This window comes from Scleropages formosus, chromosome 6 (genome assembly GCF_900964775.1).
Source record: "Scleropages formosus chromosome 6, fSclFor1.1, whole genome shotgun sequence".
Classification (NCBI taxonomy): domain Eukaryota; kingdom Metazoa; phylum Chordata; class Actinopteri; order Osteoglossiformes; family Osteoglossidae; genus Scleropages; species Scleropages formosus.
Window position 1 is genome coordinate 17,535,745 of NC_041811.1, and position 26,944 is coordinate 17,562,688.

Consider the following 26,944-nt stretch of genomic DNA (forward strand, 5'->3'; position numbering starts at 1 on the left):
CAATGTAATGTTTTGTTCTTGAAGTCCACTAGGTACAATGTTTATTTAGCATGGCTCATGATTTGAATACATAAACTCATAAGAATTCTTTACTGAAAGTAATCTTATTTTGGAGTTTGAGAGGCTCTACAGAGGAACGTAGGCTTCACGTCACCGCGTTTTACTGCCAGTTTCATCCGGTGGCCATTGAGAACATTCATTCAGTCCTTACACACGAGTCCATATGTTTTCTGATACCTGTTTTAAAAGACGTGTGTATCAAGAGGGTGGCGATTGGTGATAAACACGGACTACCGTAGTAGTTGGCCTCAAGTATTTTCCCAGCCTTTGCTTTTCGTTACTTCAGGTATGGAAGAGAAAGGGATTTCTTAAGTGTGTTTGGGCATACACAGAAGTTGACCTTTGTGTTTGCTCCTCATACAAGCATCAGGAGAGATCATTTGTTTTGACAGCAGAATTAATTGAGGCTAAAACAGTCGAAATTCCACTTGTATCAAGCTGTTCATTAGAAATTGCAGTCCGGCCTCTGTGCTGTCAGAAAAATAACCTGTCCCTCCGTGATGAAATGGCCGAATGATGGCCAGTCCAGCGCTTTTGAGAGAGAGAGGTTGAGTAAACTTTCTGCGGCGGAAACGATTGCAAAGTGACACACTGCAAGGGGGGGTCAGAGTGTGCATTGATATCCAGCTGAGCTGTCAACTGGCTCTGGTCCAGGCACGCAAGCCCTCCGCCCGCCTCCGAGCGCCATGTGAAGCATATGCAATTTAAAAAACCATCCTTCTTTCATGCGTGAGTTCATGCCCCCCTCCCTGCCCTCCAAACCAAAAAAGAAACATCTTCCTTTGTATAAACCAAGTCGTCCGCCCGTTCGCAAAATGTTTAAACAATGCCTAATGTGTCCCTCATTTAGGTAGGTCTGGCCTGTTTGTTAGGATCTCTCTTTTTTTTTGTGTTTAAAAATCCTGTGATGCAACAGGGTGATAGCTCCATCCTTTCCTTTCTAAATTTCTATCAGCTATTTTGACATATGCATTTAATGAATGAAGCGCACGGTATAAAGTTGCGATTCGGTTTTGCGCAAAATCTAAAAACAAACGTCCCGTTCATACAAAAGCAGACATTGTTCTAGTTAACAATAGTTTTATATTGTGGTAATTAAATCTAGCTCTTTTTGTTTTTCAAGTAAAAATTACACAATAGCCTTTTGAGAGATGTCAACAAAATATTTGTTGCTGTGGTTGATCATCACATCCCCTCATTAATATAGATTAGGAATCCACCTGCTGCGATGTCGGACTGGGGCCGTTTGGAGAGAGCGGTCACGGGGAGAGTTGCTGCCCATGAACTGGGTTTGGACAAGCACGACGTTTTGTTTTGATTGGAACGAAGCGCACCCAGTAGTCACGTCAGTGCGCTGGCAGGGGGAGGGGGTGGGCGAGGGCGAGCGAGGAAGGCTCGCGGAGGGGCCTGATATTGCACAGTAGAGTAGATCAGTTATTGGTGTATTTTGTTCACTTCGCTTGGCAATGCGCGCCTCTCGTGACTTTCGTGTCCCGGCACAGGACACTGAACAATGCATCAGTTCTGCCTCGAACCGCAGTTCTCAAGGGAAACTATATTGAACCACTACCGTATTTATTTGACTTAAATATCATTAGGTTTGTTTTTTCAGGTCAAGGGATTCTGTGTTCTAAAACGCTGCCCCTGGCTGCAGCAGGGCCTGATAGTGAACACTCATTCCATTTCCTACGTGTGCATTAGCTTTTACTCAGATAAATACAAAGAAAAGATTTAAAGGGGACTTAGAACTGAGGTGTATTTTGAGGGTTTTGTTATACTGTCTAAAGTGATGGGATTTCAAAACTATTAAACTAGTTTTATAATGTAGGTCTTGGGGATATTAATAATGTATATGTGCATGAGAATAAAATTATTAATGCATGATGCTTTTTACATTTGTATAGTATGTTGTCCAGGCATTTGACCAATGCTCAGGGCACAATGTTCACATTTTTAGAAAATGAAATAATGACATGATTCTGCACAGGTTCGTCTGGTGTCGGCTATACTTTCTGCGTTTTTCTTCCAAAACATCAGGGCGTTTAGCCTTCAAGTTTTGCATGCGTAAAAGATGGCAGCCTTCAGCTCATTTGTTCTTAAAGGCTACATTATTCATGAGTTCTGTAGCATTTATTGGCTGTAGCATGCATTAGTGGTGATGCTCAACAAACCTAAATGAATATTCATTAATGTAGCCATTGACATCCAAAAGTGTTCTTTTTAAATATTTTATTCCCCTGTGCAGTTCCCATTATTTGTGTTTCTTTTTTTAATGTTGGGCGTTTCAGTGGTTTAAATTTTCAGGAGTAAAGCTTGGAGTAAACATGGAAAATTTATGAACATTAAATGAAATGTGATCCTTTGCTCCCCCGCCAATTGTTCTTACTCGTAGCTATGTGAGTGAATTAATTTTTTTGCAGATGAACCAACTGTTGTGATCTACATTTACTTTTACATTTATTCACTAGCAGATGCTTTTCTCCAAAGCGACTTACACTGGATACTCTGTAGTGTTACTAGCCCACACACCTTATTCACCAAGCTGACTTACGCTGCTAGATACACTACTTCCAATGGGTCGCTCATCCATACATCAATAGATCTATGCGATTTGTGTAATTTCCTAACAGACGAATTGATGCAGTAAGTGTAGTGTAGTGCAGTACAGTGAGCTGTAGGCATGGCCAGGCTTGTGCTTTGTGACCTTTCCTGTCGGTTATTAGGGGGTCGGCTTGGTCATGTGGTGCTCTGTACTTGTGTATGTGTGCCAGAGGTTGTTGTGGTGCATTTTTTTCCTTTGATTCGGGCCGATCAGCAGTGATGGTCACCAGACACAGTTTTGTCTATGCCGTTAAACCTGCCCTTTGGGCCTTCCTGCCCGTTTTAAAGCAATAGGTAGTTTGCTGTGCAAAATAACCCTGCCTTGTTTCTCTTCCCTAACCACATTAGGACCTATTGAGTTTGAAGAGTGTAACATTGCCTTTGCCACAGAAGGTTGGTAGCCTCTCACTCCTCTTTCAAAAAATGAAATGTACCATTTTGAAATGGCAGCATGTAAGATACTAAAATGGATTGTTTAAAAGTACATGAATAACTGGTTAATAGGTATGTTTCAATATTTAAAGTGATATTAATTTATAAGCAAACTATTGTAGAATTCCAAATTTTATGGTTCATTTTTTATCTTTATTTGTTGTCTTAAATCCATGATGATGCTAATAATAAATACTAATATACCAATAAACCAAATAAAATGCAGAGTATCTTCATTTCAGTTTGCATAAGTATTTGGGTTCTGACCTTACTTAATGTGCAGAGTCCTAATTTGTATATTTTGATCATATCTTTGTAGGAGCAAAACCACGGAAGAGAAAAGGTTTTGGAATACCAGGGCGTAGGAAAGAGAAGGATACTGATTCAATGTAGGTGCATCTTAATTACATGAGGAAATTATTAATGTAATTTCAGCAGACTGTTTTTGTTGCTCAACATTTTTAAAATAGAGGGCTGTTTCCAGTTGAAAGCACAGTAACCAAAGATTCACTTTTTAATGAATAAATAACTCTGACATGACCCCTGACGTGGTATAATAAACAATGGCTTTTAGATTAAAGCCTGTTTTTTCTATTACAGGGAATCCACAGAAACGGAGTGTGCTGTAAGTAGTTGTCAGATCTAAGATGTTTTTGGACTGTAGTGTTAACATTATAAAGGTTGAAATACAAAATCTCTTTCAAATCTGAATTTGCGAATGAGTAACCAAATGTTTGCTCTTCTGCCATTCATTTCTGTTTAGAGTTGTTTTTTTTAATTATGTTTTTGTTTCATTAATAAAGCTATTCTGATTTACAAGCTCAGGAATTAGGATACATTATCTCCATATTAAATGTTGTTTTACAAAAACCATGTTTATTCTGTCCGTCCTTTGTTTTTCCTTCCTGCTTATCTCGGTCAACGTTCTGTATTTGTATTACTGAAGAAAACAACCAACGGGGCGCCACCAGGCTACTACGGGACAATAGACGTGCAAAATGCTGTAAGTAACCTGCTGTGGCCTAGTCCATTTCTGCACTTGAACAGCATCGTTCATTGCTGGTGGGATTCTTTCTGTGATATGTTCTGCACTTCATGTAGAACAACTTCACCGTACATGGCTTGTTTTGCTCAGTTTTCAAAGCTTTTCAGAAATATATACCTCTGTTTTAAACTTGTGTTTTCCATTTCTTTTAATCAGATTAGCAAAACAACATCCGATGTTTATAGGTGGTTTTCAGTGTTTTGTGTTTTTTTTTTCTTCCCCCTGCAGAATGTCCCTGAGGTCGATGAAGAAGGATTCCGTATTAGGCCTGAAATTAATGAGAATGATATCCTAACACATTGCTTAAACCCTCATTCCGTACTGTGTGTTTTGTAAAAGTAAAGTTAAGGTTAGTAGTTACTACAGATATTTTCATTTGTGTGTATTTTACATTTATTTTGCATTCTTGACCAGTTTTATTAATGTGTTTGCCTTTTGTATTTAACATAAAAAAGTAATCTCTGTTGGACTTTTTAATGTGTTATGTTTGATATTATGAGTTAGACACTTCTGTTTGGAAGCTGGCTCCTTGATTCACTTAAAACATGCCAAAGACAATTCCTTTTACTCGTCGAGTGACTCTGATGATGACGATGAACCCAGGAAGTTTCACGTTGAGATTAAGCCTGTGCAACCAAACAACGGAAACCATCAGACACGTTCATCGATAGATGAGCTGAAGGCATCCATTGGGAACATCACGCTGTCACCCTCTGCGTTGGTATGTCCAGTTGTATAATTTAGATGAAATCTTACAGAAATCTCTCATTTTAGACAGTGGTAGACGCTGCTGTTTGTCAGTGTTGTTTGCATGTTGAATATTGATAAGGAAGAGCAAAGAAATTACTGCAATGTGCATAAATGAGCCACTATAAAGACACTTGTGCTTTCCATTGCTATAAATAAATGGTGCAGTTGTGTCCATCACTTTGAAACTCTTCATTGCTCATTTAGCTGACCATGCTCTCCGAAGGCTTCTGTCAGTGTTCTTTGGGCATGTAAATAATGATTTGGTTGATACGTTTCCATGTCCGTGGCAGGCACTCTCCAGGGGTGTCCTCCATACTGTCCGCACTATGCTCTCCGTGCAGCACGTCTCAGACTCATCAATAATGAAAGGTTGCTTGTCTAGGCAGTATGCCTACAGAGTCTAAATCAACCTCCATTATAAATAGCGCCTCCACCCCCGTGCTGCATGCTGCTGTTTGGAGGGGTTCTGCCTTCCATTGTTTGCTGATGCTCATTGGCTCTTGGTCTGGGCCAGTGTGGTAAAGGAACGCTAGATGGCAACAGTAGCTGAAAGATGTAGCTGCCCTGCGGCTGCCTTCTGCAGTCTCACACTGAGACTCTGAGCTCTGGCGACTGGTTCCCCCATGAAGCCCTGAGTCTCAACTGTTGCCTGTTGGTTCCCTTGCATTAGCGTGACTGAAACTTTTTGCCTCCATTCTTCTTGCGGCTGACCTTTGACCAAGCGCGATTATCGTGAAATGTCTGGGGTGCCGTGTTAAACACGCACAAGTAACTTCCTCATCTCTGTGATCTGGATGTTTGAGTTAGTGCCATTTAAGTCGCCTTAGGTGCTTTGCATGATTTTTTTACTGCTTCAGTAAGTAGATTTTATTGTTACCAGGTAGAACCTTACAGGTTTTTACTGTATTTGTCAAATATGTTACAAAATGTGTGTGATCACTGAGCTTTTCATTGAAAGACGCTTGCGTTGTGCTATTAACATTCAGAAACTATTCAAGCTTGCATTAAAACGTGGAGCATGTTCTTGTGACAAATTGTATGAATATGCAGTACATCTGTTAGATGTTTTTAAAATATTGAACTGCAGTAGTTTGAATATGCGGCAAACAACCACAGCGATATGATGAGCGCGCTACTAATCCAGTCTCGCCGTGGCTGGTTCTGCACAGGTGGTCAGTGCACACGTTTGAGATGTGGAATTATTTAGGCTCAAGGGGAGAGGGGTCTTACGAGCCCAGTTTGTTTCAACGTATGGAGTTCTGCCGTAAAGTCTCTCGAGGACAGTAGGGAGAGTTTTGGATGTAATTGGATAGAATGGCACTATATTAAAAGCAGAGTAAGCGTTGAACTCCTTACTGTGTTATATCATGTAACTCTGTAATTGATTGCATCCAGCATCCTTTTTGCGCTTCAAACATTGTACATATTGAACATTGACTGCGCCAGGAATGATAGTATATGGGAATATTTAATATAAAACAAAGATGCATTGTGTGGATAGTAATATTTGATGGCTCTAAACTAGTTTCCTTTGGTTACTGTGTCTATATTACTTCACAAAATGTCTGAGGTGTGTTCAGATTTCAGTTTGAAGCCAGTTATTTGAGGGAGTTAAATTTCATTCTGCGTGTAAGGGACTGTGTGTGTGTTATACTGTTATGTTGTTTTTTATTTAACCTGATGGAAAATGCAATAAAATCTAGATTGAAATGATAACATGACTTCAGTTTTAAAGAGGAAAAAAAAAAGCTAATCTAAGCAATGAAAGCTGTGCATTTTTATAAGGCATGTTCAGATGCTGTTTATTTTATTTATGGATCATTTATAGATATTTGATCTTCTTAACTAGCTAATAAATATTTAAGTTTTATGAAGTTATACTCTTTTGCTCCACAGATGATTTTTAATATAGTTTTTTTTTTTAAGAAATGAATAACTTTTTTTGCTGCTGTTTATAATCCTTGCTGGTTTTTTTTTTTTTTTTCTTTTTTCTAAAAGTCATAAAATTTTTATGCTGATGGGCGTGTTGTGCTGATTGTTGCCAAGCTAGAAAGGTATGTTATGAAATGCTTACATCATCTGGTGTAAATTTTTTTTAAAACTTTTTCTCCAGCTCCGATTTGTGCAATTATTTATTAAAATAACAGTGGAAATGCAGTGTGTGGCCAGAAAATGGTAATTGAACCCATTTGCTTGTCTCTGCCTGTGGGAGCAACTGTAGCTTTATAAGTCTTCAGTGGTTTAACGGTTTAACTATATTTCCTGTAACGTTTTTGAAATGCTTTATTAAAACTGATGTACAAAATTTCCACCCAACTCCAAAATGGTACGTTACTCATCTGCAGCGCTTTACCCGTCATGATTTAGAGTTCCATCTTTTTGAGATATGAATTTTTTTTTCCTCTGATCAGGACCGATAGTTCTACAAGGTTAAACATAGTCTCCAGCCTTAGTGCGTTTTTCACCCTAGATTTACTGCCTGGCATGTGTTTCAGTTTTATGTTAAATTATTGTCTTTTTAACACTCAGAAGAAAAATGCCTTGCTGCAGGGGATAGTTATTAATATATGTAATTTCAAGGGGTTCAGCAATAAATTCCCCCAAATGAACACAGAGCAAGTAGATAGCTGGTTACATAAGCATATAATCTATGATTGAAAACTTAATAGCAAGGAGACAGTATGTTTTGCATTCACTGTGTTTATCCAATGTGAAACAACAGTAAGATATGAGACAGAATCGGCGAAAACTGCCAGTCTGTTTCCCTTTGATATTACTGAACTTTGAACTTATTTGGAGTATAACTTCCTCCCACCTAATGACATTTGTTCAGATCTCTGCAGCCCTGATAATGTGAACATTTATTAGTCTGAGATACAATGTTTTCTCAAAGAAGGGTGGTACAGTTCAACATAGGATCAGTTTGTATTCTTCATTCATCTCTGCTGCTGAATGCCAAGCAGCTGGCCTACAGTCTGTTGGTCTTCCATCATGTTTCTGACTCCACAAGATGCCCTGGTGGTGTTGTAATTGTGTGTTGTCTTTTTTCTTTATCCCAGCCCCCTCCAAACAAAAAATTCTACACTTTGTTTTTATTCACAGTTTTTTCACTTATGCTTGTTTCCTGAAAGCAGCGTACATGGAATGCTTTGATTTCATGACATGTGAAGGGTATAATTCATATTTTGTGTGGTATGTGTTAAATTGACATTCAGTTAATATCTAGTTTTATTTTTTAAATTTCTATTCTGTCTTTTTCAGGGCCAGATGAGAAAGAATACATCCAGTAAGTGTCTTTGAATCATTTGTCAGTGTAATTACTGAAAAATCCATCCATACATACAGAGGTTTCTCTCGAAGTCCCTGATTGAAATATATGATAGGTCAAAATGTCAAGAATACAGTAATGAATTTCTATTCAATAACTTTATAATATATTTGTTTTTGTGATGTAGGATTGTCTCCGCGGTTAGGGTAACAACAATTTCTGTTTATTTAAATATTTATTCATTCTACATGTTTTAGGATTGTATACTTGCATGTAGCTGCTTTCATGTATAGGTTATATACTAAAATGGAATTTTTAAGGAAATCTAGCAATGATATAAATTACACAATGTATGTATTCTACAAAATATACTTGTTGACTAATCTTTTGCTCATTACACAAGATCTTGATAACTGAAATTAGATATTTTTACAAGCTTAACAATGTTAATACATTGCAGTTAACAAAGTCTGTTGTAAACATTGACAAAAGAGTTGCCTGTCTTATTAGTACATAAATTGTAATTTTTCCCTTATTTTGGTTTTTAAAATGGACTGCTTGTAACATAATATGGTTTAACTTTACAAAATGAGAAACCTGCATTTTACATGACCTAGGGTTATCTGGACTATATTCACAAACTTCATTAGACAGTCAATCTCAGGGTTCAGGTAAGTACCCATGCTTCAGCAGATCCTTGCTTGCGGTGCTGGGGGTCTTTTCTGTGTCACGTATTTCTCAGGTCCATGTAACATGAACATTACAGCTGAGAGGCCTCACAGTAACTGTGCATTATGGCTCTTTTCCATACAGTAGAGACGTTACACTATTCTACATTCTACCCTGTGGACTTTTTTGGTTCAGAGCTTTATCAGATGCCATGTATTTTGTGCTATTTTTCTCTATAAGTTTGATTATTTGTTGTTTCACTCAAAGTTAAAGTTCTTATATATTATGTAACATTCCATTATGCACGTGCTCACAAGTTTTATATTTGTATGTTGACTGCTTTTAGAATTCTTTTGTCAGCATGTGAAGCTTGAAAAAGTATAAGAACACAATTCTAAAAAGTGAAGTTTTAATTAATCAGCATTTACAGCTTTTAATGTTATGAATGATAATTACAATCAGTAGGAATAGTCTTATAACAGTGTGAAGCTGTGTGGTTAATATTGTCAAGGGAAAGTAGAATAATGAATTCAGATTACTAGGAAATGTTCTGTGATGCACACTGAAGCATTATGAACTGCCTTGCTTTTCGACAACCCCTGGCATTAAACATAATACACCCATCTGTGCCATGAGAAAATGGTCAGAATAAACTAGAGATGGAAATCAACAAAACGGAAGGATGTCTTGTGTCAAATTAAGTATTCAGTAAAAATGATGTTTATAGTGTGACAGTGATGCCATAAAAGACATGCTTAAGTTAATGATAAAATGTACTTGTTGTTATTCTTAAATCAATATTTAGCTACATAGAAAAACTCTTGTTTCCGTTATCGTTTATTACTCATTTTCTAATGTTCCAATCTAACACCATTGTGTGTGTTTTTTTTTTTTTTAACTGGAAGTGTATGTGACCTTAACTCAACAAAAGAACTGAACACACATGTATAGAAGCTTTTTCTTTGCAAGAAAATGTTTAGTTAGCTACAGCTGTGGAACAATATCTGTAGCTCAACAGCTTCTGTTGTAGTTCTAGTCAGTCCTCCTGAAAGAGACTTATATTCTACCAAACTGTACTGTTAGGAAAAATGTATATTTGAATAAAGACTGGGAACCAGACAAAGTATGGGATCTAAAGTATACTTTGACATGAAATCATGAAATTGCTACACTGCTGCTCAACAAGTCTTGTAGGCAGTGGTAAGTGTAAGGTAGAGAATCCAGGGCCATCAGCCCCTCTGGGGAGAACTGAAATATGGCTGAGTGCTGTTTGTAAAACAGTGCTCAGATATCTGGGAGAAAGTATAATGTTTAGCTCCTACTCCTATACGGGTGAATTAAACAAGTTAGCATTAGTTAACGGGCTGCTAATGAATTCTAAATATGTGGACAAATGCACACTTTCTAAGTAATGTTTCTTGTATTTAATTGCAATAAATATGAAATTTCATATGGTATTGCATATTAAGTAATTGACTGTCATGAAACACATCAATAAATATCAGGAGGCATAGTGAAATAGCCAATCTGTAAGTAAATGTACTGAATTATTCTAAATAATATGAAATATTCACAGATTAACAAACTAATATTAAAGTAAACCAGATATTTGTACTGTTTAGATAACTATCATTTCCTCAAGATTTTGTAGCGCAGAAATTTAAAAACCAAAATTGTCATTGGTTTATAATTATTCAAATATTAAATCCAGGTCTTTCATGGAATGTAATTTTGAATTAAAATGATTTGGCCTCTAAAATGTAAAGGAATTTATGGATTTACTGTGAAGTAATAAAGTTGTGGTATTGTCTGTCAACAGTTTATTTTTTATGAAGAATCATATGTTTCTACAGTAATCACTTTAAGATTTGAATTTTTATGGCACCTTCTCTGCTCTTTTGTTTATGGGCTATAAGCAGGCATTCTCCCTTTACTCTTTTACTTTTCAATAGAGTACTCAACTGTAGATAAGGTCATATACAAAACTGAATAATGAACTAACAAAAACCATATTTTAACTGAAAAACTAAAGCTTTAAATTATTTCTACAAAGCTGAAAAAGTTTCCAAAAGTGGACAGTGGCAAGAAGCATACAGAGCTCATGATTTTTCTAATTCTTTGAAGTCACTCCAGGTTCCCAGTCACCAGCTGTTTGTATCGCTGCCAGCCGTTTCTAAATCCCAAACTGTCTGACATCTTAAATCTTTTACGTAGGAATCGACAGATGCATTAATGGGTTTTTATAATATTTGCGAAAACCCTCAAATGTGATCTCATAATAGCAGATGGCAATATGCCGTTTATTGCCTTTCGTAGCCACAATTTTGCAGGGAAATGCATCTTGCCAGTGACAACTTTTGGAAACGTTTTTCTTTTCAGTTTTCAGATGCACTACAACTTGGCACAGGGTCTCAAAAAGGAACACTGCCATGTTGCAGATATGTTCATTTTTTTATTGACTAAATCTTGGTTTTTCTGCTCGACCCTAGTGACCCCCTGTGTGCTGGTCTTCCAGCTGAGCTTGTAATTTTTGACTGGAGTGTCGAATGCTTCATGCAGTTCAAATAATTTGAACATATTAGCTGAAGAATCATCATTTTTAATTGTTGTGGACTGTGTTTTTCTTATACACAGTCAGTAATTGTGTTTTTTTTTTTTTTTTTTTTTTTTAAATTAAAAGATTATTGTCGTTTTTGGAAATTAAATAAAGGAAGAGATTCAATACGAATCTGTTCAGTTTTGTTAAAGATTTAAGAATGATCATCTGCCTCAGTTAAAGCAGCTTTGCATTTTGAGTTAATGCATTTAATAGTTTTCTGAACTATAATTTGTTTCACAAAATCTGGTAATAAGTTTTGCTTTAAAACTTCCAGTCTGCATTGAATCAGCATTGCTTGAAAGACTAAAGGCTAAATTGAGGGATCAGCTACAACAAAAACCAGTAGACACAGGGGGATGTCAGAACTTGGGCTGAAAATCCTTGTATTAAATATATAAACATGTTTGCCTGTCTCACTATCTGGAAACGGCACCAGTGCTGTTTTTTTAAATGTGAGTGGTTCAGTGTTGTGAATTTTCTTTTGGTTTGTTTTCCTTTTATTTTGATTTTCTCTTTATTTTTATTTCTTTTTATTTTCATACGTTTGGTATTTCCTACAAAATTCTCTAACAATGTGATTTACAAATTTAAATCATGCTGATCAAATGTGAAAGTAGTTGTCATTTAAATTTTGTGTCTGTCTTGGAATAGGTGAAGAGTTGGTGAGATCCCGGATGCCTGCATCTTGCAATGAGTAAGTACCTGTGAAAATATATTTAAGCCTTACAGAAATTTCTGTTTTGAGTAAATTATGATTAAATTGCCATATAATGATTTTACCATTTCCTTTACACCTAGTTAGCTTTACTGCAGCTGTTTGACTTTATGCTTGATCAGTACAATCAGAGAATCATAGAAACTCACAGCTGTTAGGACAAAGTACTCACCATTCATGGAATGTATGTATGTATGTACATATATTTTTATTTCTTCCAAAATTTTGGAGGTTTCTGTACATAAAACCTTAGAGTATTGTAATCCAAGGTCTTAAATATAATGGATGTCACATAAGCCCCAAGATTCTCTTCTGGATGAAAAACATCGGGAACTATCATGTGCTTCTAAATTATAGTTTTCTTTTAACTGCCTCAACATGTCTTCTGCTAGCTTGTCTCATTTATGTTCAGACCTAAGTATTACGTCAGCTGTGACTTTTATTATTAACATCGCTTGTTTAGAAAATTAACTATGTTGTCCTCATATAGAATCTAAACACTTTATTTCATTCAAATTGTGTGGTTATAAAGTGTGGGTCCTTTCATCGTTGAATCTGCGGTGATGGAAGTTGTGACGTTATTCTCTTTGCTTTTAATCATTAAAATAAGCATTTGATGATAGTGCCAAAAACAGCAGTGGGCACAGCTGTATTTACTTGAATAGCCTCACTTGCTACCCTGCACAGTATGGTAAATTGAACTGTGGCATCACTGCATGCAATGGTGAGGCAATCTCATACCAGGCATACAAAGAATAATTTTGATATTCATTAATTATTTGCACATGTTGACCTAAAACATCTGTTGTAACACATACCTAAAATAAAGAAGATGCGGCTTTTCAGTTTTCTGTATTTTTGGTGCAGGTAAATAATAAATGTAAATTACCTGTAAAATAAATACATGTGTATATTTTACTCTGTGTGCTCTGCATCATACAACATTATGGACAAAAGAAAGCAATTATTACACATTATTTTAAAATATTGTGGTGTGCCAGGTTCAGGAAGCGACCAGGTATGAGGCAGCATGAGTGGACCTTATGGAGTATTTTATTAAAAACCCCAATAGTGCAACAAACACACAAAGCACAAAACAGCAACAGCTTGTGTCCTTTGACAGTTCGTTTAATACTATGAATGACAGTGGGTCTGGTCATCATAGATGCACGGTGTCTGATTTATGTCATTCTTTGCTCTACTGATAAAGGTTTAGTTTGTTGCATTCTTATTCACGCTGTCTGAGACACTCATTCTGCTGTTTCACTGCAGCAACAGACTGGCCAGTAATGACCTCCTGTCCCTGGATCCCTTCGGCCCCTCCATGTCCTCATCCACAGGTAACAATGGCACTGCTTCCCAGCAGAGAAATACTGTCAGCATTCTTTGTTCTTGAAAAATTTGAGAGGGGATCCCCATTTTGCACTTTATTGTAACTTTTTTTTAACCAACAATACAAATTTGCATCCTTAGCTGGACAAAGATTATTTTAAGCTGATTTTTTTTAAATCATTAAAAAATAAGCTATAGATGGTTCTCGTTTTTTCCTAAAAAAAAAATAAAATAATAATAATAATTTTACTACTTCGCCTATTCATCATTTATTTTTGATATTGTAATTTGCTGTTTTAATTTTTAATTTTTTGCATAACTTTGCAATTTCTTTGGCATGAATTTTGTATTTTAATTTTTTTTATATAATTGTGCTTGTAAATTAACCTTTGCAGTTAATAAAGATATTAACATTTTTGAGACATGAACAATTTTTGATGGAAGGTGTCTTCTGGCAAATGAACAACACACCTGTAAATATGTAAATGTTATACGAGGCTTATTCCACTCATATGTTCTGTTTTGTTACACCAAAAACATTTTCAATGTTGGGGAAAAGCTCAGCATTATTCAGTCTTGTTTTATTTTGTTTGGTCAACTGTGAGACCCAACATGTGATGAGCATATCCTCTCGCAGTTTTGTTCAGTGTGCATTTGGCTGTCTACAGCTGTGAGTACTGCCACGTGTGGGTGGTTACTTCTTACGTCCGTTTGCCTTGAGTTTCCATAGAAAATGTTCAGCACTTGTTTAGCCAGACTGGAATCACACGAATTGCTGTGTGACACTGCCGGTTAAGGAGAATCATGTTGGCAGTGACCCTTACTGGTCCTAGTCTTAATCCATAGTTAATTGGCACCTCAAGCAGTCAGAAGGGCTGTCTATAACACCACTGACGTGTATTTGTCAAACAGCAATGATGTTAACGCAAGCGCAGGCCTTAAGCCTTTGCATGATGAACGATAAAATGTACCAAAAAAATTAGCATAAAGGTACAACGTATTATTAGTACAGTATCCCTCCTTGCCGTTTATAATTCTCCTTACACTGGTCTGTCTTTTGAAAGGTGGGGGTGATCTTTTGCTGTAAAGCTTTGTTTTTCATTATTTATGAAATATCTGTTGACCTCCTCCCCCATGCTTTCCTTTGATTAGACTCCACAGAAATGGTTTGCCTTTTCCAAGCAAACTTTCTTTCCTCTCTTCAAACTAAAGAATGTGAAGTTTGCTCCTCTAGTGACACAGGTAAAATAATGAGAATATGTGCTTCCAGAAAAGAAATAACTCTCTATAAATAATCATTGTGTTTGCACTGAAACCAACATCTTACTAATACAAAATCTTATTAACCTTTTTATCATAGAATCGGTTTATATTTTTTCATGGTAAAGATCCTTAATGTAGGAAAGTTTCCAGCGTTCAGGTTTTTTTTAGTCTCGGAGGTGATGGAAGTCGTCCATGATTATACTCAAACAAAAAAGACGTGTTTTGTGTAGTTTTTTCCGGTGTACAGTATATAGCAGCTTGTGTTAAATGCTCTAAAGAATAACGGGCAAACATAACAATGTAACAATTTCTTTAATTTTGAGAGCATCTTTTAAAACTTGGCTTTCTGGTAAGATTTTTAAACATTTAATTTTAAAGCATTCTTATACTAACGATTGCATTTGAATATCATGTTCAACTAAAATGAAAATATTAAGCTCTGGTGATCTTTGAGCCTTTTGAAAAGTTTTTTTTTCTTGAATTTCTATTTACATGCTTATATTTTATTTATAACATCTTAATATTTAAATGAGAATATTTTTGCCATTGCACAGTATTGTTATTTTAATGTGCAAGGCTGCTTTTAATGGTTTTGAAGGGCTTTTTTCTTTTTATTTTTATTTTTGCATATTTACATGCATCCTGGAATCATCTTCAGTTGCATTTTTTGTGCATGGTGCTGCTGTTGACTTTTAACTGGAAGGCAGTGTTCCCATAGACATTGCAGTGTTGAAATCCAGTGAGAATCTTTAATTTTCTGGGTGTTTTCTGCTCTGTGCTCTCATCTGCTGGGTTTTCACTCTGTGCTGCTCTGGACTGTCATTCTCCTCTTCAGCCAAGATGATGGTGTGTAAAGATGGGCCCCCTTTCAGTGCCTCTTCCACTCCGTCACCTTGGGATTTAGTAGACAAGCCTCCGATGGGACTAAATCCGCTAGGAGACGCTAAAAGCACACCCCCCATGCAGCCAGAGATGGTGAGCGCTGCCATGGCAACAGCTGCCAAGCCAGCAGCTGACACTGCAGACGTCTTTTCCTCCATGTCCTGGTCCCAGAGCCAGTGGATAGCTTTTGACGACGAATTTGCAGCATGCAGGAAGCTCAGCTCTAGTGCAAGGGATCCCTCGAGGCCGCCATTGCGGCCGACAGCAAAATCCATCAAATTCTTCTCCGATGACCCGAACGACCCGTACAACAGCATCATGCGTGGCAGTGGCCTGCTTTCTGGAGAGTCCCGAAGCCCCCCAAAGCTCTCTCCAAACTCAGGGGATGAGAGCTTGACACCCCCAGCTGAGCAGAAGCACCATGGTAACGAGAAGCATGCCGTGTGTGGCCTGAATGGGGCTCTGATTGTCTTGCTTTTGTTTCTGCCTTTTCATTTGTTATTTGCTTTTATGCAAGAATTTCTGCACATTGATATGATCACATTCCATATAATCTTACTGTGTTAACGATTGTTGTTCCTAGTGTGTAAAACATATGAAATGTTTTCATATTTTTGGTTGCTGAACCTGGATTGATGGTTTTGTTGAGTGTTGTGGAATGCCGTGAGGTTTTTTTTTCTTTTCTTTTTTTGTGAATGAATTACTTATGACTTGTATTTCTGTGAGGTTTTGGTATTGATTGCTGCAAGTCTGAATCTTCAGTGGTGTTTTATTTTATCTCCAAAGGATATTTTCTCAATGTCAGGATCATCTGTATTTCATGCCTGCAAGTGCTATGAGTTTTTTTTTTTTTTTTTTTTTTTTTTCTTTCCCTCTCTTCTTTCTTCTTCCTTGACTTTGCTTATTTGAGTAACTTGTTCACCCCCATCCATACAGCTTTGCCAGTACCGGCCAGACCCTCCACCCCTCTGGCTGCAGGAACCATAGTGCCACCCCCACGGCCATCCTCCAGACCAAAGCTTCCCGCAGGCAAGCTTGCAGGCATCAATGAAATAGTGAGTGTTGGTTAAAACATCAGCAAATGCTTTTACACAGAAAGGTAGAATTTGGTACACTGGGAAATTCATTATATTCAACATAACACCAGGTCAGGCCATTCAGCCCTCCAAAGACCTCCAATGCAAGCCCTCCTCCAGCCGCACCCCTGGCCCGTGCGGAAAGCTCCTCCTCCTTGTCCTCCAATGCCTCCCTGAGTGCTGGAAACACCCCAACAGTAGGTGAGTGCTCTATCCTCAAGACAAAAAGTGGTGCAGTCATTGTTCTCTATTATTAGGGTGCCAAAAGGGAATATTTGTTTGTCCTTTCCCTTTCAGTTCAGGGGTGCTCACATTACGTTTATGTTGATCGAGTCTTTGAAAATGAAAGCTCAAACGTCATATGAAACAGCCGTTCAGTATGGCTTACTCATGCACTTGAAACAAATGTAGATACACATACTTTTATTTGAGATCTATGAATTTCTGGAACATGATCTGAGATGGGTAAACAGTACCAGTTCTATTGGAAGCTGTGTTATACTGAAACAGTTGCAACTGCTAATGGAAAGCATAACGGGTTTTTTCTTTTACACTAATTTAAGCCATAGACAGACACTTAACCTCAACATTTCTGTGCAGATTTTTTTCTCTTGGCATTTCAGCTTTACAGTACATGAAGTCAAGAACATACCAACAGCTCTGATTCCATTATTCATCTACTGCAGCACTCAACAATACTGAAGCATTTCATAGAGCAAAACCATTAATTAAAAAACCATTTAGCATCACCATGGTTGGAGGTGCCTGCCACTCACATCCCCGTTCAGTTACATTATGTGAAGTATTGTTGGGACAAGGCATGCAAATAATTTACCTGGTTTACATTTACATTTTAAATTTATTCATTTAGCAGATGCTTTTCTCCAAAACGATGTACATCTCAGCAAAAATACAATTTGTGCATTACATTGAGAGAAAGAGACATGCCTGCAGACATGTGATTCTTAAGTAAACCTAGTTTATTTTCCACGTGATGCATCGATGTTCCTCACTTGAGTAGGTGCATAAAATGCAGGATAGATTAATCCTGATGACCTTCCTACAATTTTTTTTTTTTAAATTTCAATAAAGCACACAAACATTCACATAGAGTGCCGGAGTAATGGCTGTGGTAAAGGCTTTTCTGGAGTTTGTATATAAAGATCAAGCCAGTGCTCCAGGCAGGTTCAGATTGTACAGGATTGCTGTGTAGAATCGCTGCTGTTGAACGACTTGTTATCAAAAAGAATGCAGTAGTTGAGCTTTGGTTATTTTGTTTTTTGGCTACTCATAGATATGCATTTTATTAAATATTATTCATTGTAATTTAGTTATTGTCTCTGGAAACCAGGTGTGTATTATCAGTTTGACTTATAGAACTATGAAGTAAGATTAATTACATTCAAGTTCCATTACTATTATAAGCTTTGTAGGTACTTCAGTCAATTATAAAGCCTTGTAAACAAAGTAAACATTATAATTGTAACTGTGTGTATAAACACACATTAATTTATATTCCGTAGAACTGATACAATGCAAGCGATAGGGTCCAAAATTTAAAAATTTTAATATTTATGAAGTAAACTTCCAGATTTTTCACATTTGACAGTTAGAAACCACCAGCCTAAAGGCTGTTACTACTAATAGTGATTATTATACATTCAATGAGCAAAAATGAAGATGTATTAATGACACATGATTCTGGAATTAAAGATTATTTACTTATTTATTTATTGCTAAGAGCAGTTAAGAAAAAAATACTTGAACGCTGCCATTATCAATTAAAAAAAAAAACATCAGTAAGCAGCTAAAGATTGACAGTTAACTGCTTAACATTCTCGTATTTCTTCTTTTTTGCTATTTCAGCAATTTATTTCAAATGAAGGATATGAATTTTGTCTGCATTCCCTGATTCCATCCGTTGAAAGAGTCATTTTTTTAAGGCTTGTTAGTGCATGTGAAAATCAGCAACTCTAAATCTTCACCAGACTGGTAAATACACTGGAACAAATTGCAGATCAATTAACTGTAGTGTGTGAAAAACGGGATTGCAATTTGGGCCCAAGCTTTGTTATATAACTTAACCTTAGTCAATATAACCTTGCCTTGTGTCTGGTCTACAGTGTATAATAATATTTAAATTATTTGATGTACTGTAATTCTTTATTTTCTGTACTTTGAATTTCTGCTTCAGATTATCTGGCATTTGATTTATTAGGTTTTTTTGACCATTTCTTTGTGGAAAAATTATCTGATTAGAATGTGTTGATGGCATCTTGAAGAGAAAAAAAAAAAAAAAAAAACATGGGGCTATTTTTAGTTTTGTTGTATAGTCAGCAGTTGAGCAAAACTTGTAGTGGTAGAATAATGTAGTAGTTGCAGGTTCAACTCCCAACCTCTGGTACTCCTCTAGTAGCACTACGCAAGATACTTACACTGAACTGTTTCAGTAGAAAGAAAAAAGTACCCAACTGTATAAATAGGCCAAATACTGTAACTAACTCTACATAAAGGCGTGAAAAGCTGGAAGCAACCACAGAACACTAAAAGTTGTGTCCACCTGGGCTGGGAGTCCAGATGAAACACCACCAAAACGAGCACCATGTTTGATGATGTCTGCTTTAATTTTTTGTGTGTTTTGTGAATTTTGCTTTGGTTTCCTTTGGCCTCTGTTTCGATGTCAAAGATGAGGATGTGTTCATTGGGAAACTGCCCACCTTTGAAAGGCGCTGTGAGACCCCAGCAGGTAGAGTAACAGTGGTTCAGCTTCTTGCTCTCTACCTGGTACTAACACTTGTGGATGTGCCTGCTTTTCAAGCTCGGTCTCAAAAGGAAGCATCTGAATATGGCGTTTTTGTGCAAATCATTGTGGTTTTGATGGGAAAATCACTTTGTCCCTCAGTATTTTGCTAGGTGATCTATGACTTTGTAGTGTAGTGATGAAATTCGCTGTTAATACCTTAATGTTTAAGGGGAGAATATTAAGATTTCACCTTTTCAAACCTAACTGCAAGCTACTGTATTATAAGCAAGACAACCTTTTCCATCTCCAACCTTAACCTTAACTGTGATAACTAGGAGTACCTTTTAGATATTTCAACCTTGAACGTAACCATTTCAGCTACTAAGTCAAGTCTCCGGGTCTTCGTTGAAATGTTATTGTATGAGTTACTGGTGAAAAAAATGGATTCGTCAGTCACAACCACAAGGACCAGCACAAAACGTATAATTTGAAGTGCTTTTGTCTGAAACAGGGTTGACTTTTCAGTGCTTCATGGCTGTGTACTGTGCATGTCTTTGCTAGAGACATTTGTTCTTTTTTATTTTAAACAAATTAACACTTAACATACTACAAATATGGTTTTATTTCTTTTGTACGCAGGTAAATCTGTTATTGCCCAGAAAAGTGGTTTTGTCATTTGTATACCATTTTTGGCAGTTCCCTTCTGTTTAGATTGAAAGCACACTGTGTCAGTTAACAGTGAAAACAGCATAGTGTCACAGGCCTGGTATCCTCCAAACTTGTGTCTTTTACAGTGACTTCAATGTCAGTTGGAATATATGGAGCATTTCTTCATTTCGCTGCTTTTTCAGAAGTATTTTTTAAACATGAAGTAGAGAGTTTGAATACTTTTTCAGAATAACATGGTTTACAGTACAGACACTCCTCACTTAAGGACTGAGTTCTGTTCCTACGACTAGGTCGTTAAGCGAATTGGTCGATATGCGAGGAGCCGCCCGTTACCGATATTTCAAGCATGCTGTACTGGTAGTGTGTGCTTACTAACCTGCTTCAGTGCACGTAGGTTCTCGGAGCGATAGATGAGGGGGAAGGCTTTAACTTGAACCCAGCGACATTTCCTCCCAACAACAACAACATGACCCTGTCCTTAAAAGCCTTGAAACCGGGCATTGTTTTAGCTTCTCCGTGTATGTAGGACCTTTTGGGCATTTTCTTCCAAAGAAGTCCGGTTTCATCCACGTTGAAGATCTGTTCCGGACGGTAGCCGCCTTTCTCGATGATTTCATCAAATTGGTCGACATCTTGTACTATGGGGTGCGCAATAAAGTACAAATTTCTAGACGAAATATGTAGTCTTGGAGATTGCGAACGCTAGTGTAGTGAACACTGACCGACTGTGGGAACGAGACTGAGACTGAGAAAGGGTGATGCGAGCCGAGATGCTTGATGCTGAGATGCCGCGTTGCCGTTTCCACGACCAAAGTTCTCGTACAGCGTACAGTACCGACTGGTCAGAGAGCTGGTCATACGTCCGCGCGGTCGTTAAACAGGTAGGTCATTAAGTGAGGAGTGTCTATATCATCTTTTGCCTTTGATTTAGTTTCAGCTTACTGCATGAAATCACTTTTGGGAGATATCTTCAATTTGTGTTTTTTTTTTTTTTTTTTTAAACTTTTTCAAACTGTTACTTTTCTGTGTTATGTGTAACTCATACATCTTTAAAAAAAATATATATCCAATATCTTACATGTAGCATTTTACCAGAAATTGTAAAATGGAACTCCGCCTGCAAACCTGCTACTCAAATTAGTATTGATGAACTTGGTCATTCAGTAGGTGTGTGAAACTACATGTATATGTTTTTGTGTCAACCTCTCCTGTGTTTTTTTTTTTTTTTTTTTTTTTTTTTTTCCTTTCCCCCCGCTTCTTCCCCTCCTGCAGGGATTTCGCGAGGCCCCAGTCCCATTACACTGGCATCCCAGGACTCACTACCCATTGCAGTGGCCTTCACAGAATCAGTTAATGCCTACTTCAAAGGCGCTGATCCCGCAAAGTTAGTTTCACATGACTTCCTCACTTTTCAGGAGTAACCGCTGAAGGAGAAGTCCTTCAGAGTCCTTCAAAGTACTCCAACCCAAAAGCAGGTGTTGAGTGCCTATGAAAAGGCCTTATTAAAATGTTGTTTTCTGCATTGAGACCTCAGTGTTTATTTGGCACACGCAGTCCTGTCATTAAAGCTGAATCTGGTGTACATTTTCTGATTTTGAGAGCAACTCAGCTGTTTTTCCCGCTCGACAGCACATGGAAAGTTATATTTCTTTCCTCAACATCATTATTTCAAAATGTATAAATCCCTCTGGGAAATGACAGACACAGACAATAAAAACACATGCTTTTATTGTTTAATTTCTCGAGTGCAAAATCCTAAAAGGACATTGCATAACTCTGTTCCGTAGTAGCGGCAGATTTTTAAAAGCGAACAATTTAATCATCTACAAAAATAAATGCAAACGTAGCTTTATTAGGTTAAACATTTTCACCCACTTGGCACACTTCTATTGTTAATGAGAGGAAATTGTGTGCATAACATAGCCTTTGACAGCTTTATATTTCAGCTAAATGTTTTGTTTCTTCCCATGTATCACAGTGTTTATAAAAAAAAAATTCACTGCAAAATTTGTATGGATAGCTGTTTCTCAACAAACGATGAAATGAAATGTTTAGTTTAAGTTCAGTTATAATTTGAGAATAATAATAATGAGTTCACAGGATCTTTATCATGATTGCTTATTAAATTTTCACTTTTTTCTTGGCAGGTGCATTGTTAAAATCACAGGCGATATGACACTCTCTTTCCCAAGTGGCATCATCAAAATTTTCACCAGCAACCCTTCCCCTGCTGTATTGAGCTTCAAGCTAAAGAACACTAACAAGTTAGAGCAGATCTTGCCCAACCAGCAGATACTGTACAGGTCTGAAGTACACTATTTTTAAAGACTTATTACACCAACCTTAACACTTCTTTCCATTCATCTGCAATTCTGCCTTTTTAAAGCTGAATAAGAGAGAGCATCCAAGTAATCTTTCTTACTTTTTCCCCCAACACAAAATTAATTTATTAGTGGACTGTGTTTAACTACATATTCATTGTTTTTGTGCAAACCAGTGATCCCTCACAAAGTGACTCTAGCACCAAGGACTTCTGGCTGAACATGCAAAATCTCACTGCCTACCTCAGGAAAGCATCTGAGCAAAATCCTGCTGCCTCCTACTACAATGTGGATATCTTAAAGTACCAGGCAAGGCCCTTTCTCTTCCTGTGCACTCTTTCTGTGGCTCATTCATAATTTCCGTTATCATCGAAAGTAGCATAAGGAGGGCCCCAACTACTCCAGAGCGATTTCATCTTTATTTGAAAGTATCGATTTTCAGTGAGACGAATGATCAAGCTTTGGTTCCAAGTTCTTTAAAAACAAAAATTACAGGCACAGAGGCACATTGGGTGATGCTGGTACCACACATTGTAATGGCTGTGCGCTCAGGCATAGTTTTGAATCCACCTCAGGGTGTGCTGCATTTGGCATGTTCGCCCTGCGCTTGCCTTCCAAAGACATGTACAGAAGGCGGCAATGGTAAACCACTTCTGTACCCTCCCTTCAAACTCGCGCAGGTGGGCACCATCACCCAATGAGCTGATTTGATGGCACTCAATCCTACCTCACCTAAAATGCTAAAATGAACTGTGCAAGGCAATGTTTAACACAGTTTTAATTGCTTTTCACCGTGCAGGTTGCCTCTAATGGGATCCAGTCAACTCCGCTGAACCTGGCTGTGTACTGGAAGTGCAGTCCCGGTACCACAGATCTGCGAGTTGACTACAGATACAACCCGGAGTCCATGCTTAGCCCAAGCCCTCTGTGCAATGTCCAGGTGCTGGTACCTGTGGATGGGGGGGTTACAAACATGCAGTCTCTTCCCCCTGCGGTTTGGTATGTTGACTACACATTCTTTGTTACATCCTAGGGTGGTCTGAGTCGGTATATTTTGCTATGCTTTAAATTTGGCTCCTTAACAGAAATATTATAAATAATATTTAATTTCAGAATATAATGACTATTGGTATTACATGGAAATTTTAATTTTGAACCGTTACAATAATTGTGTTGGTAGATAACGAGAATATACTGTATGGCTGGCCTCATGTACACCAAATTCTACAACAATTCTGTCTGTAGGGATTTTTCTTTTCTTGTTTGTGAGCATAAATCACAGTCACTGCTACCTGTATGCGAAGATATTTAATCAAATGAGATGAGAGCATTTTTGGTAGACTAATGAAATTATGAACCAGTCTAGGTTTGCCTGTTGATAAAGTTGTTTTGAGCATTTCAAATAATTTTCATTAAAAGTGTGTTTGCTTTACAACAGGAATTCAGAGCAGAACAAATCCTTATGGAAGTTAAGTGACATTTCAGAGAAATCTGAGAATGAAGGTTTGTACAAAAAGCATTTTAAAAAAAAAAAAAATCTGAGGAGTAATGCAGTTTGCAGTAAAATGAAAAAACTAGTGTATTTTGAATTAATGTAAATACCGCTGGAATCAATGTTGAATATTATACAAAATGAACTGAAACTTGGCAGGTTGCATTACCGCTTTAAAACATATTGATTTGCACCTACAATAGGTTTTAGAATTCAGTGGTATTTTGAAGTAGAGGAATAGTAAGATGACTGGTGAATCTGTTTTGTGCTCAGGTTCAGGATCCCTCAGGGCTAAGTTTGATCTCTCAGAAGGACCATCTAACCCTGCCACCCTTGCAGTGCAATTTCTTAGTGAAGGTAGTACTCTCTCTGGAGTTGATCTCGAGCTTGTCGGAACAGGCTACAGACTCTCCTTGGTTAAAAAGAGATTTGCTACAGGTAAGATCTGAATATATTTGTTTTTTACAGGTTGTCTTAGCCTCATGTAAAGCAGGAAAGTCTCTCCACAGCTTTCGTACACCACTTTTTCAGCATCTTCCACCAAAATTCTATAACAGCTGGATAACCAGTAAACTTAATCTTCAGTTTGCAAAATATCAGTGTTTCTGGCTTTATTCTACTTAGTTTTTCCCGCTTGCTTTAATTAATGAACGTATTACTCTCATCCAGTCTTGCTTTTCCTTAAATTATTTCTTCATAAGTGATGTGTTTTTTAAATTTTCCCCTTTTTCCCCATTTTCATATAGGACGGTATATGGCGGACTGCTGATGTTGCAGGACCTCTTGTCCTAAGAAGCACAGTTTGACTAATGAAAATATCTCTTTGGCATTTTATTAATTTTCTGTTCTTTGTGTCCTATTTATGGAGGGTATATGCAAATCTGAAGATTTTTGCAATACCTTTGATTTTTTTTCCTTCCCATTTTTGTAACATCTTGGCATAAATTGAAATGCACCTTTTCCGAAGAAATATTTTTACTACATGAAATTAGCACTGAATTTTCAACACTGTTTTAAGAAAGCAAAAAAAAAAAAAAACCTATGCTGTCAGGAAATTTATAGAACAGATTCTTTGTAACACTTTGATTTATTCAGACTTTTATAAAGTCAAAACTGTAGCGTTTGATATACATAACTAACAATATATGTAATATGGATACAGTATATCAGACTGCTTAAAATCTGCACTAACAATCTTGTATTTTAGACTTTTTTTTTCTCCTGCATTTATTTAACTGCAACTCTGGCAGTAATAATGAATTCAGTTGAAATTCTAAATGAAAGATATGAAATGAAGAGAACACGTTGATGCATGCCTTCCTAGTATGTCTCTCTTCTGGGTTACAATAGCATTATAAAATGGATTAGGGAGGCTGAATGTGTGTATAGCAGCCAAGAGCAGATCACAACATGTTTGTTTTTGTTGCAGTGATTCTTGCAATGATGTGCAATGATTCAAATAAGCTGTCTCAAATTGAAAATATTTACATGTGTGGCAGAAGTACATTGGTGGCACTTAGAAGTGACTGTTTAAAACCTACTGTCCAGTTGTTTTTGCAACTTGAAACCAGTGCCTCTTTTGACTATAAATATGTAATCAAAATATTTTTTTTCTCATTTTCTTATATTTTTTACTTTGTAGCACAGTACAAGAACACTCTTGTGCCTACTGTTATGCATACTATGCTTATTGGATTTTTAAGGGAAATGCAGCAGGCCTATACTTTGAACATAATAACATCTGACCTTCCAAAGTTTTCGAACCTTCAGCATTTGTCTTCCAAAGTTATCAAAGGCTTGGGCAAAAATACTCCTTTTTTGTTTTTCTGACTGTTTTTATATGCTGTTAATAGAGAATCTTTCTTATATCTTTATTTCTTCAGACCATTTTGCATCTGACTCAAAACCTTACTTTCTGTATGGAGTTTTTATCTTTACAGTTTCTCCCTGTCAAAATGTACATGTCCATGTCATACAAGAATTAGGGATATTCTGAACCTATAGGTTTATGAAATTGTGATGAGGCCGAAAGACACACTGAAGGCATCTACTGATGTGTCCAATGTGACTTTGTGTTGTGCTGTTCTTTTTAAAAAAAAAAAAAAAAAAAAAAAGTATATCTCATCAAAAGACCGAATGCCTTTAGCAGTGTTGTGTTACAAATCATAGGGGAAAGCCACAACAGTATAGATAGTCAGTTTGAAGCATTACAGAAATCTTATTTAAAACAATTATAGTATGTATTTTATATTCAATAATACACGTAAACAAAAATTAAAGCCTTTAAGCTAAAACTTCACCTGAAGTGATTGTGCTGATATAAATAATAGTAGTTAATGTGTATAATTACTCATCAAACCGAAGGACATAACAAAGCAGCAGCAGAACGTAAAAATGTGAGAAATTAAAGAAACCAGAAACCTTGATGTCAAAGCATAAATTACTACAAATAGCGCTTACTGTTAATCTATTAGTGCTTTGCTTTAATAACACAGTTTACTACAGCAGTATCCTAGCACTGCCAGATGGAGTGAGACAGCAAAGTGCTGAACATAAATAACTGCACAAACATTTTTTTGCTCCTTAGCTCATGGTTTCCATCACATTCTGTGTTGTTTCTGACTGGATTATATCACAAATCCCCAGGTGAACAGTTTTTTAAGGCCACAATAAAATACCATTTGTCTCAGTTGAGAGAATTTACTTTTTATATTACATTTTGACCAGTACATAATTTTTAATATCTGTAAGAAAAATTTAGAGAAGCACTGGTCGTGTGGGGGTTGTTCATCAGTTTCTAATCTTTTTAAGGAATATTGAATTTTTTTTACCAAACGTGATACTGGGGTAACTTTTACTGCCTTATTCAGACAAAGACTACCTTTAAAAGGGATTAATTTTCTCTGTTATTAATATGATAAAATGTTTTCTACATATTTGTATGTAAATTTTTCTAATTTACTTGACTCTGAAAAAAATCTTTACAACCACATATAGCCTGTTGTTTAGCAATTTTAATGGTGAGTT

General features: G+C 36.8%; 1 protein-coding gene across 2 annotated transcripts in view; it reads left to right on the forward strand.

Annotated features, from left to right (window-relative positions):
- Positions 1 to 24,906, forward strand: part of fcho2 (FCH and mu domain containing endocytic adaptor 2) — a 50,010-nt gene extending 25,104 nt beyond the window's left edge. Inside the window, exons 9-27 of one of the 2 annotated variants that reach the window (XM_018736739.2) lie at positions 3,010 to 3,054; positions 3,413 to 3,482; positions 3,694 to 3,718; positions 4,040 to 4,096; positions 4,367 to 4,424; positions 4,684 to 4,859; positions 8,150 to 8,174; positions 12,076 to 12,118; positions 13,412 to 13,479; positions 16,553 to 16,671; positions 16,764 to 16,893; positions 19,379 to 19,438; positions 21,377 to 21,488; positions 22,252 to 22,407; positions 22,602 to 22,734; positions 23,225 to 23,424; positions 23,864 to 23,928; positions 24,191 to 24,355; positions 24,664 to 24,906. In XM_018736739.2, coding sequence (XP_018592255.1) covers positions 3,010 to 3,054; positions 3,413 to 3,482; positions 3,694 to 3,718; positions 4,040 to 4,096; positions 4,367 to 4,424; positions 4,684 to 4,859; positions 8,150 to 8,174; positions 12,076 to 12,118; positions 13,412 to 13,479; positions 16,553 to 16,671; positions 16,764 to 16,893; positions 19,379 to 19,438; positions 21,377 to 21,488; positions 22,252 to 22,407; positions 22,602 to 22,734; positions 23,225 to 23,424; positions 23,864 to 23,928; positions 24,191 to 24,355; positions 24,664 to 24,686 — 1,730 coding nt within the window. In that variant the 3' untranslated portion in view covers positions 24,687 to 24,906. The remainder of the gene's footprint in view (positions 1 to 3,009; positions 3,055 to 3,412; positions 3,483 to 3,693; positions 3,719 to 4,039; positions 4,097 to 4,366; positions 4,425 to 4,683; positions 4,860 to 8,149; positions 8,175 to 12,075; positions 12,119 to 13,411; positions 13,480 to 16,552; positions 16,672 to 16,763; positions 16,894 to 19,378; positions 19,439 to 21,376; positions 21,489 to 22,251; positions 22,408 to 22,601; positions 22,735 to 23,224; positions 23,425 to 23,863; positions 23,929 to 24,190; positions 24,356 to 24,663) is intronic. The other variant, XM_018736741.2, reaches the window with a different exon arrangement.
- The last annotated feature ends 2,038 nt before the right edge of the window (positions 24,907 to 26,944 follow it).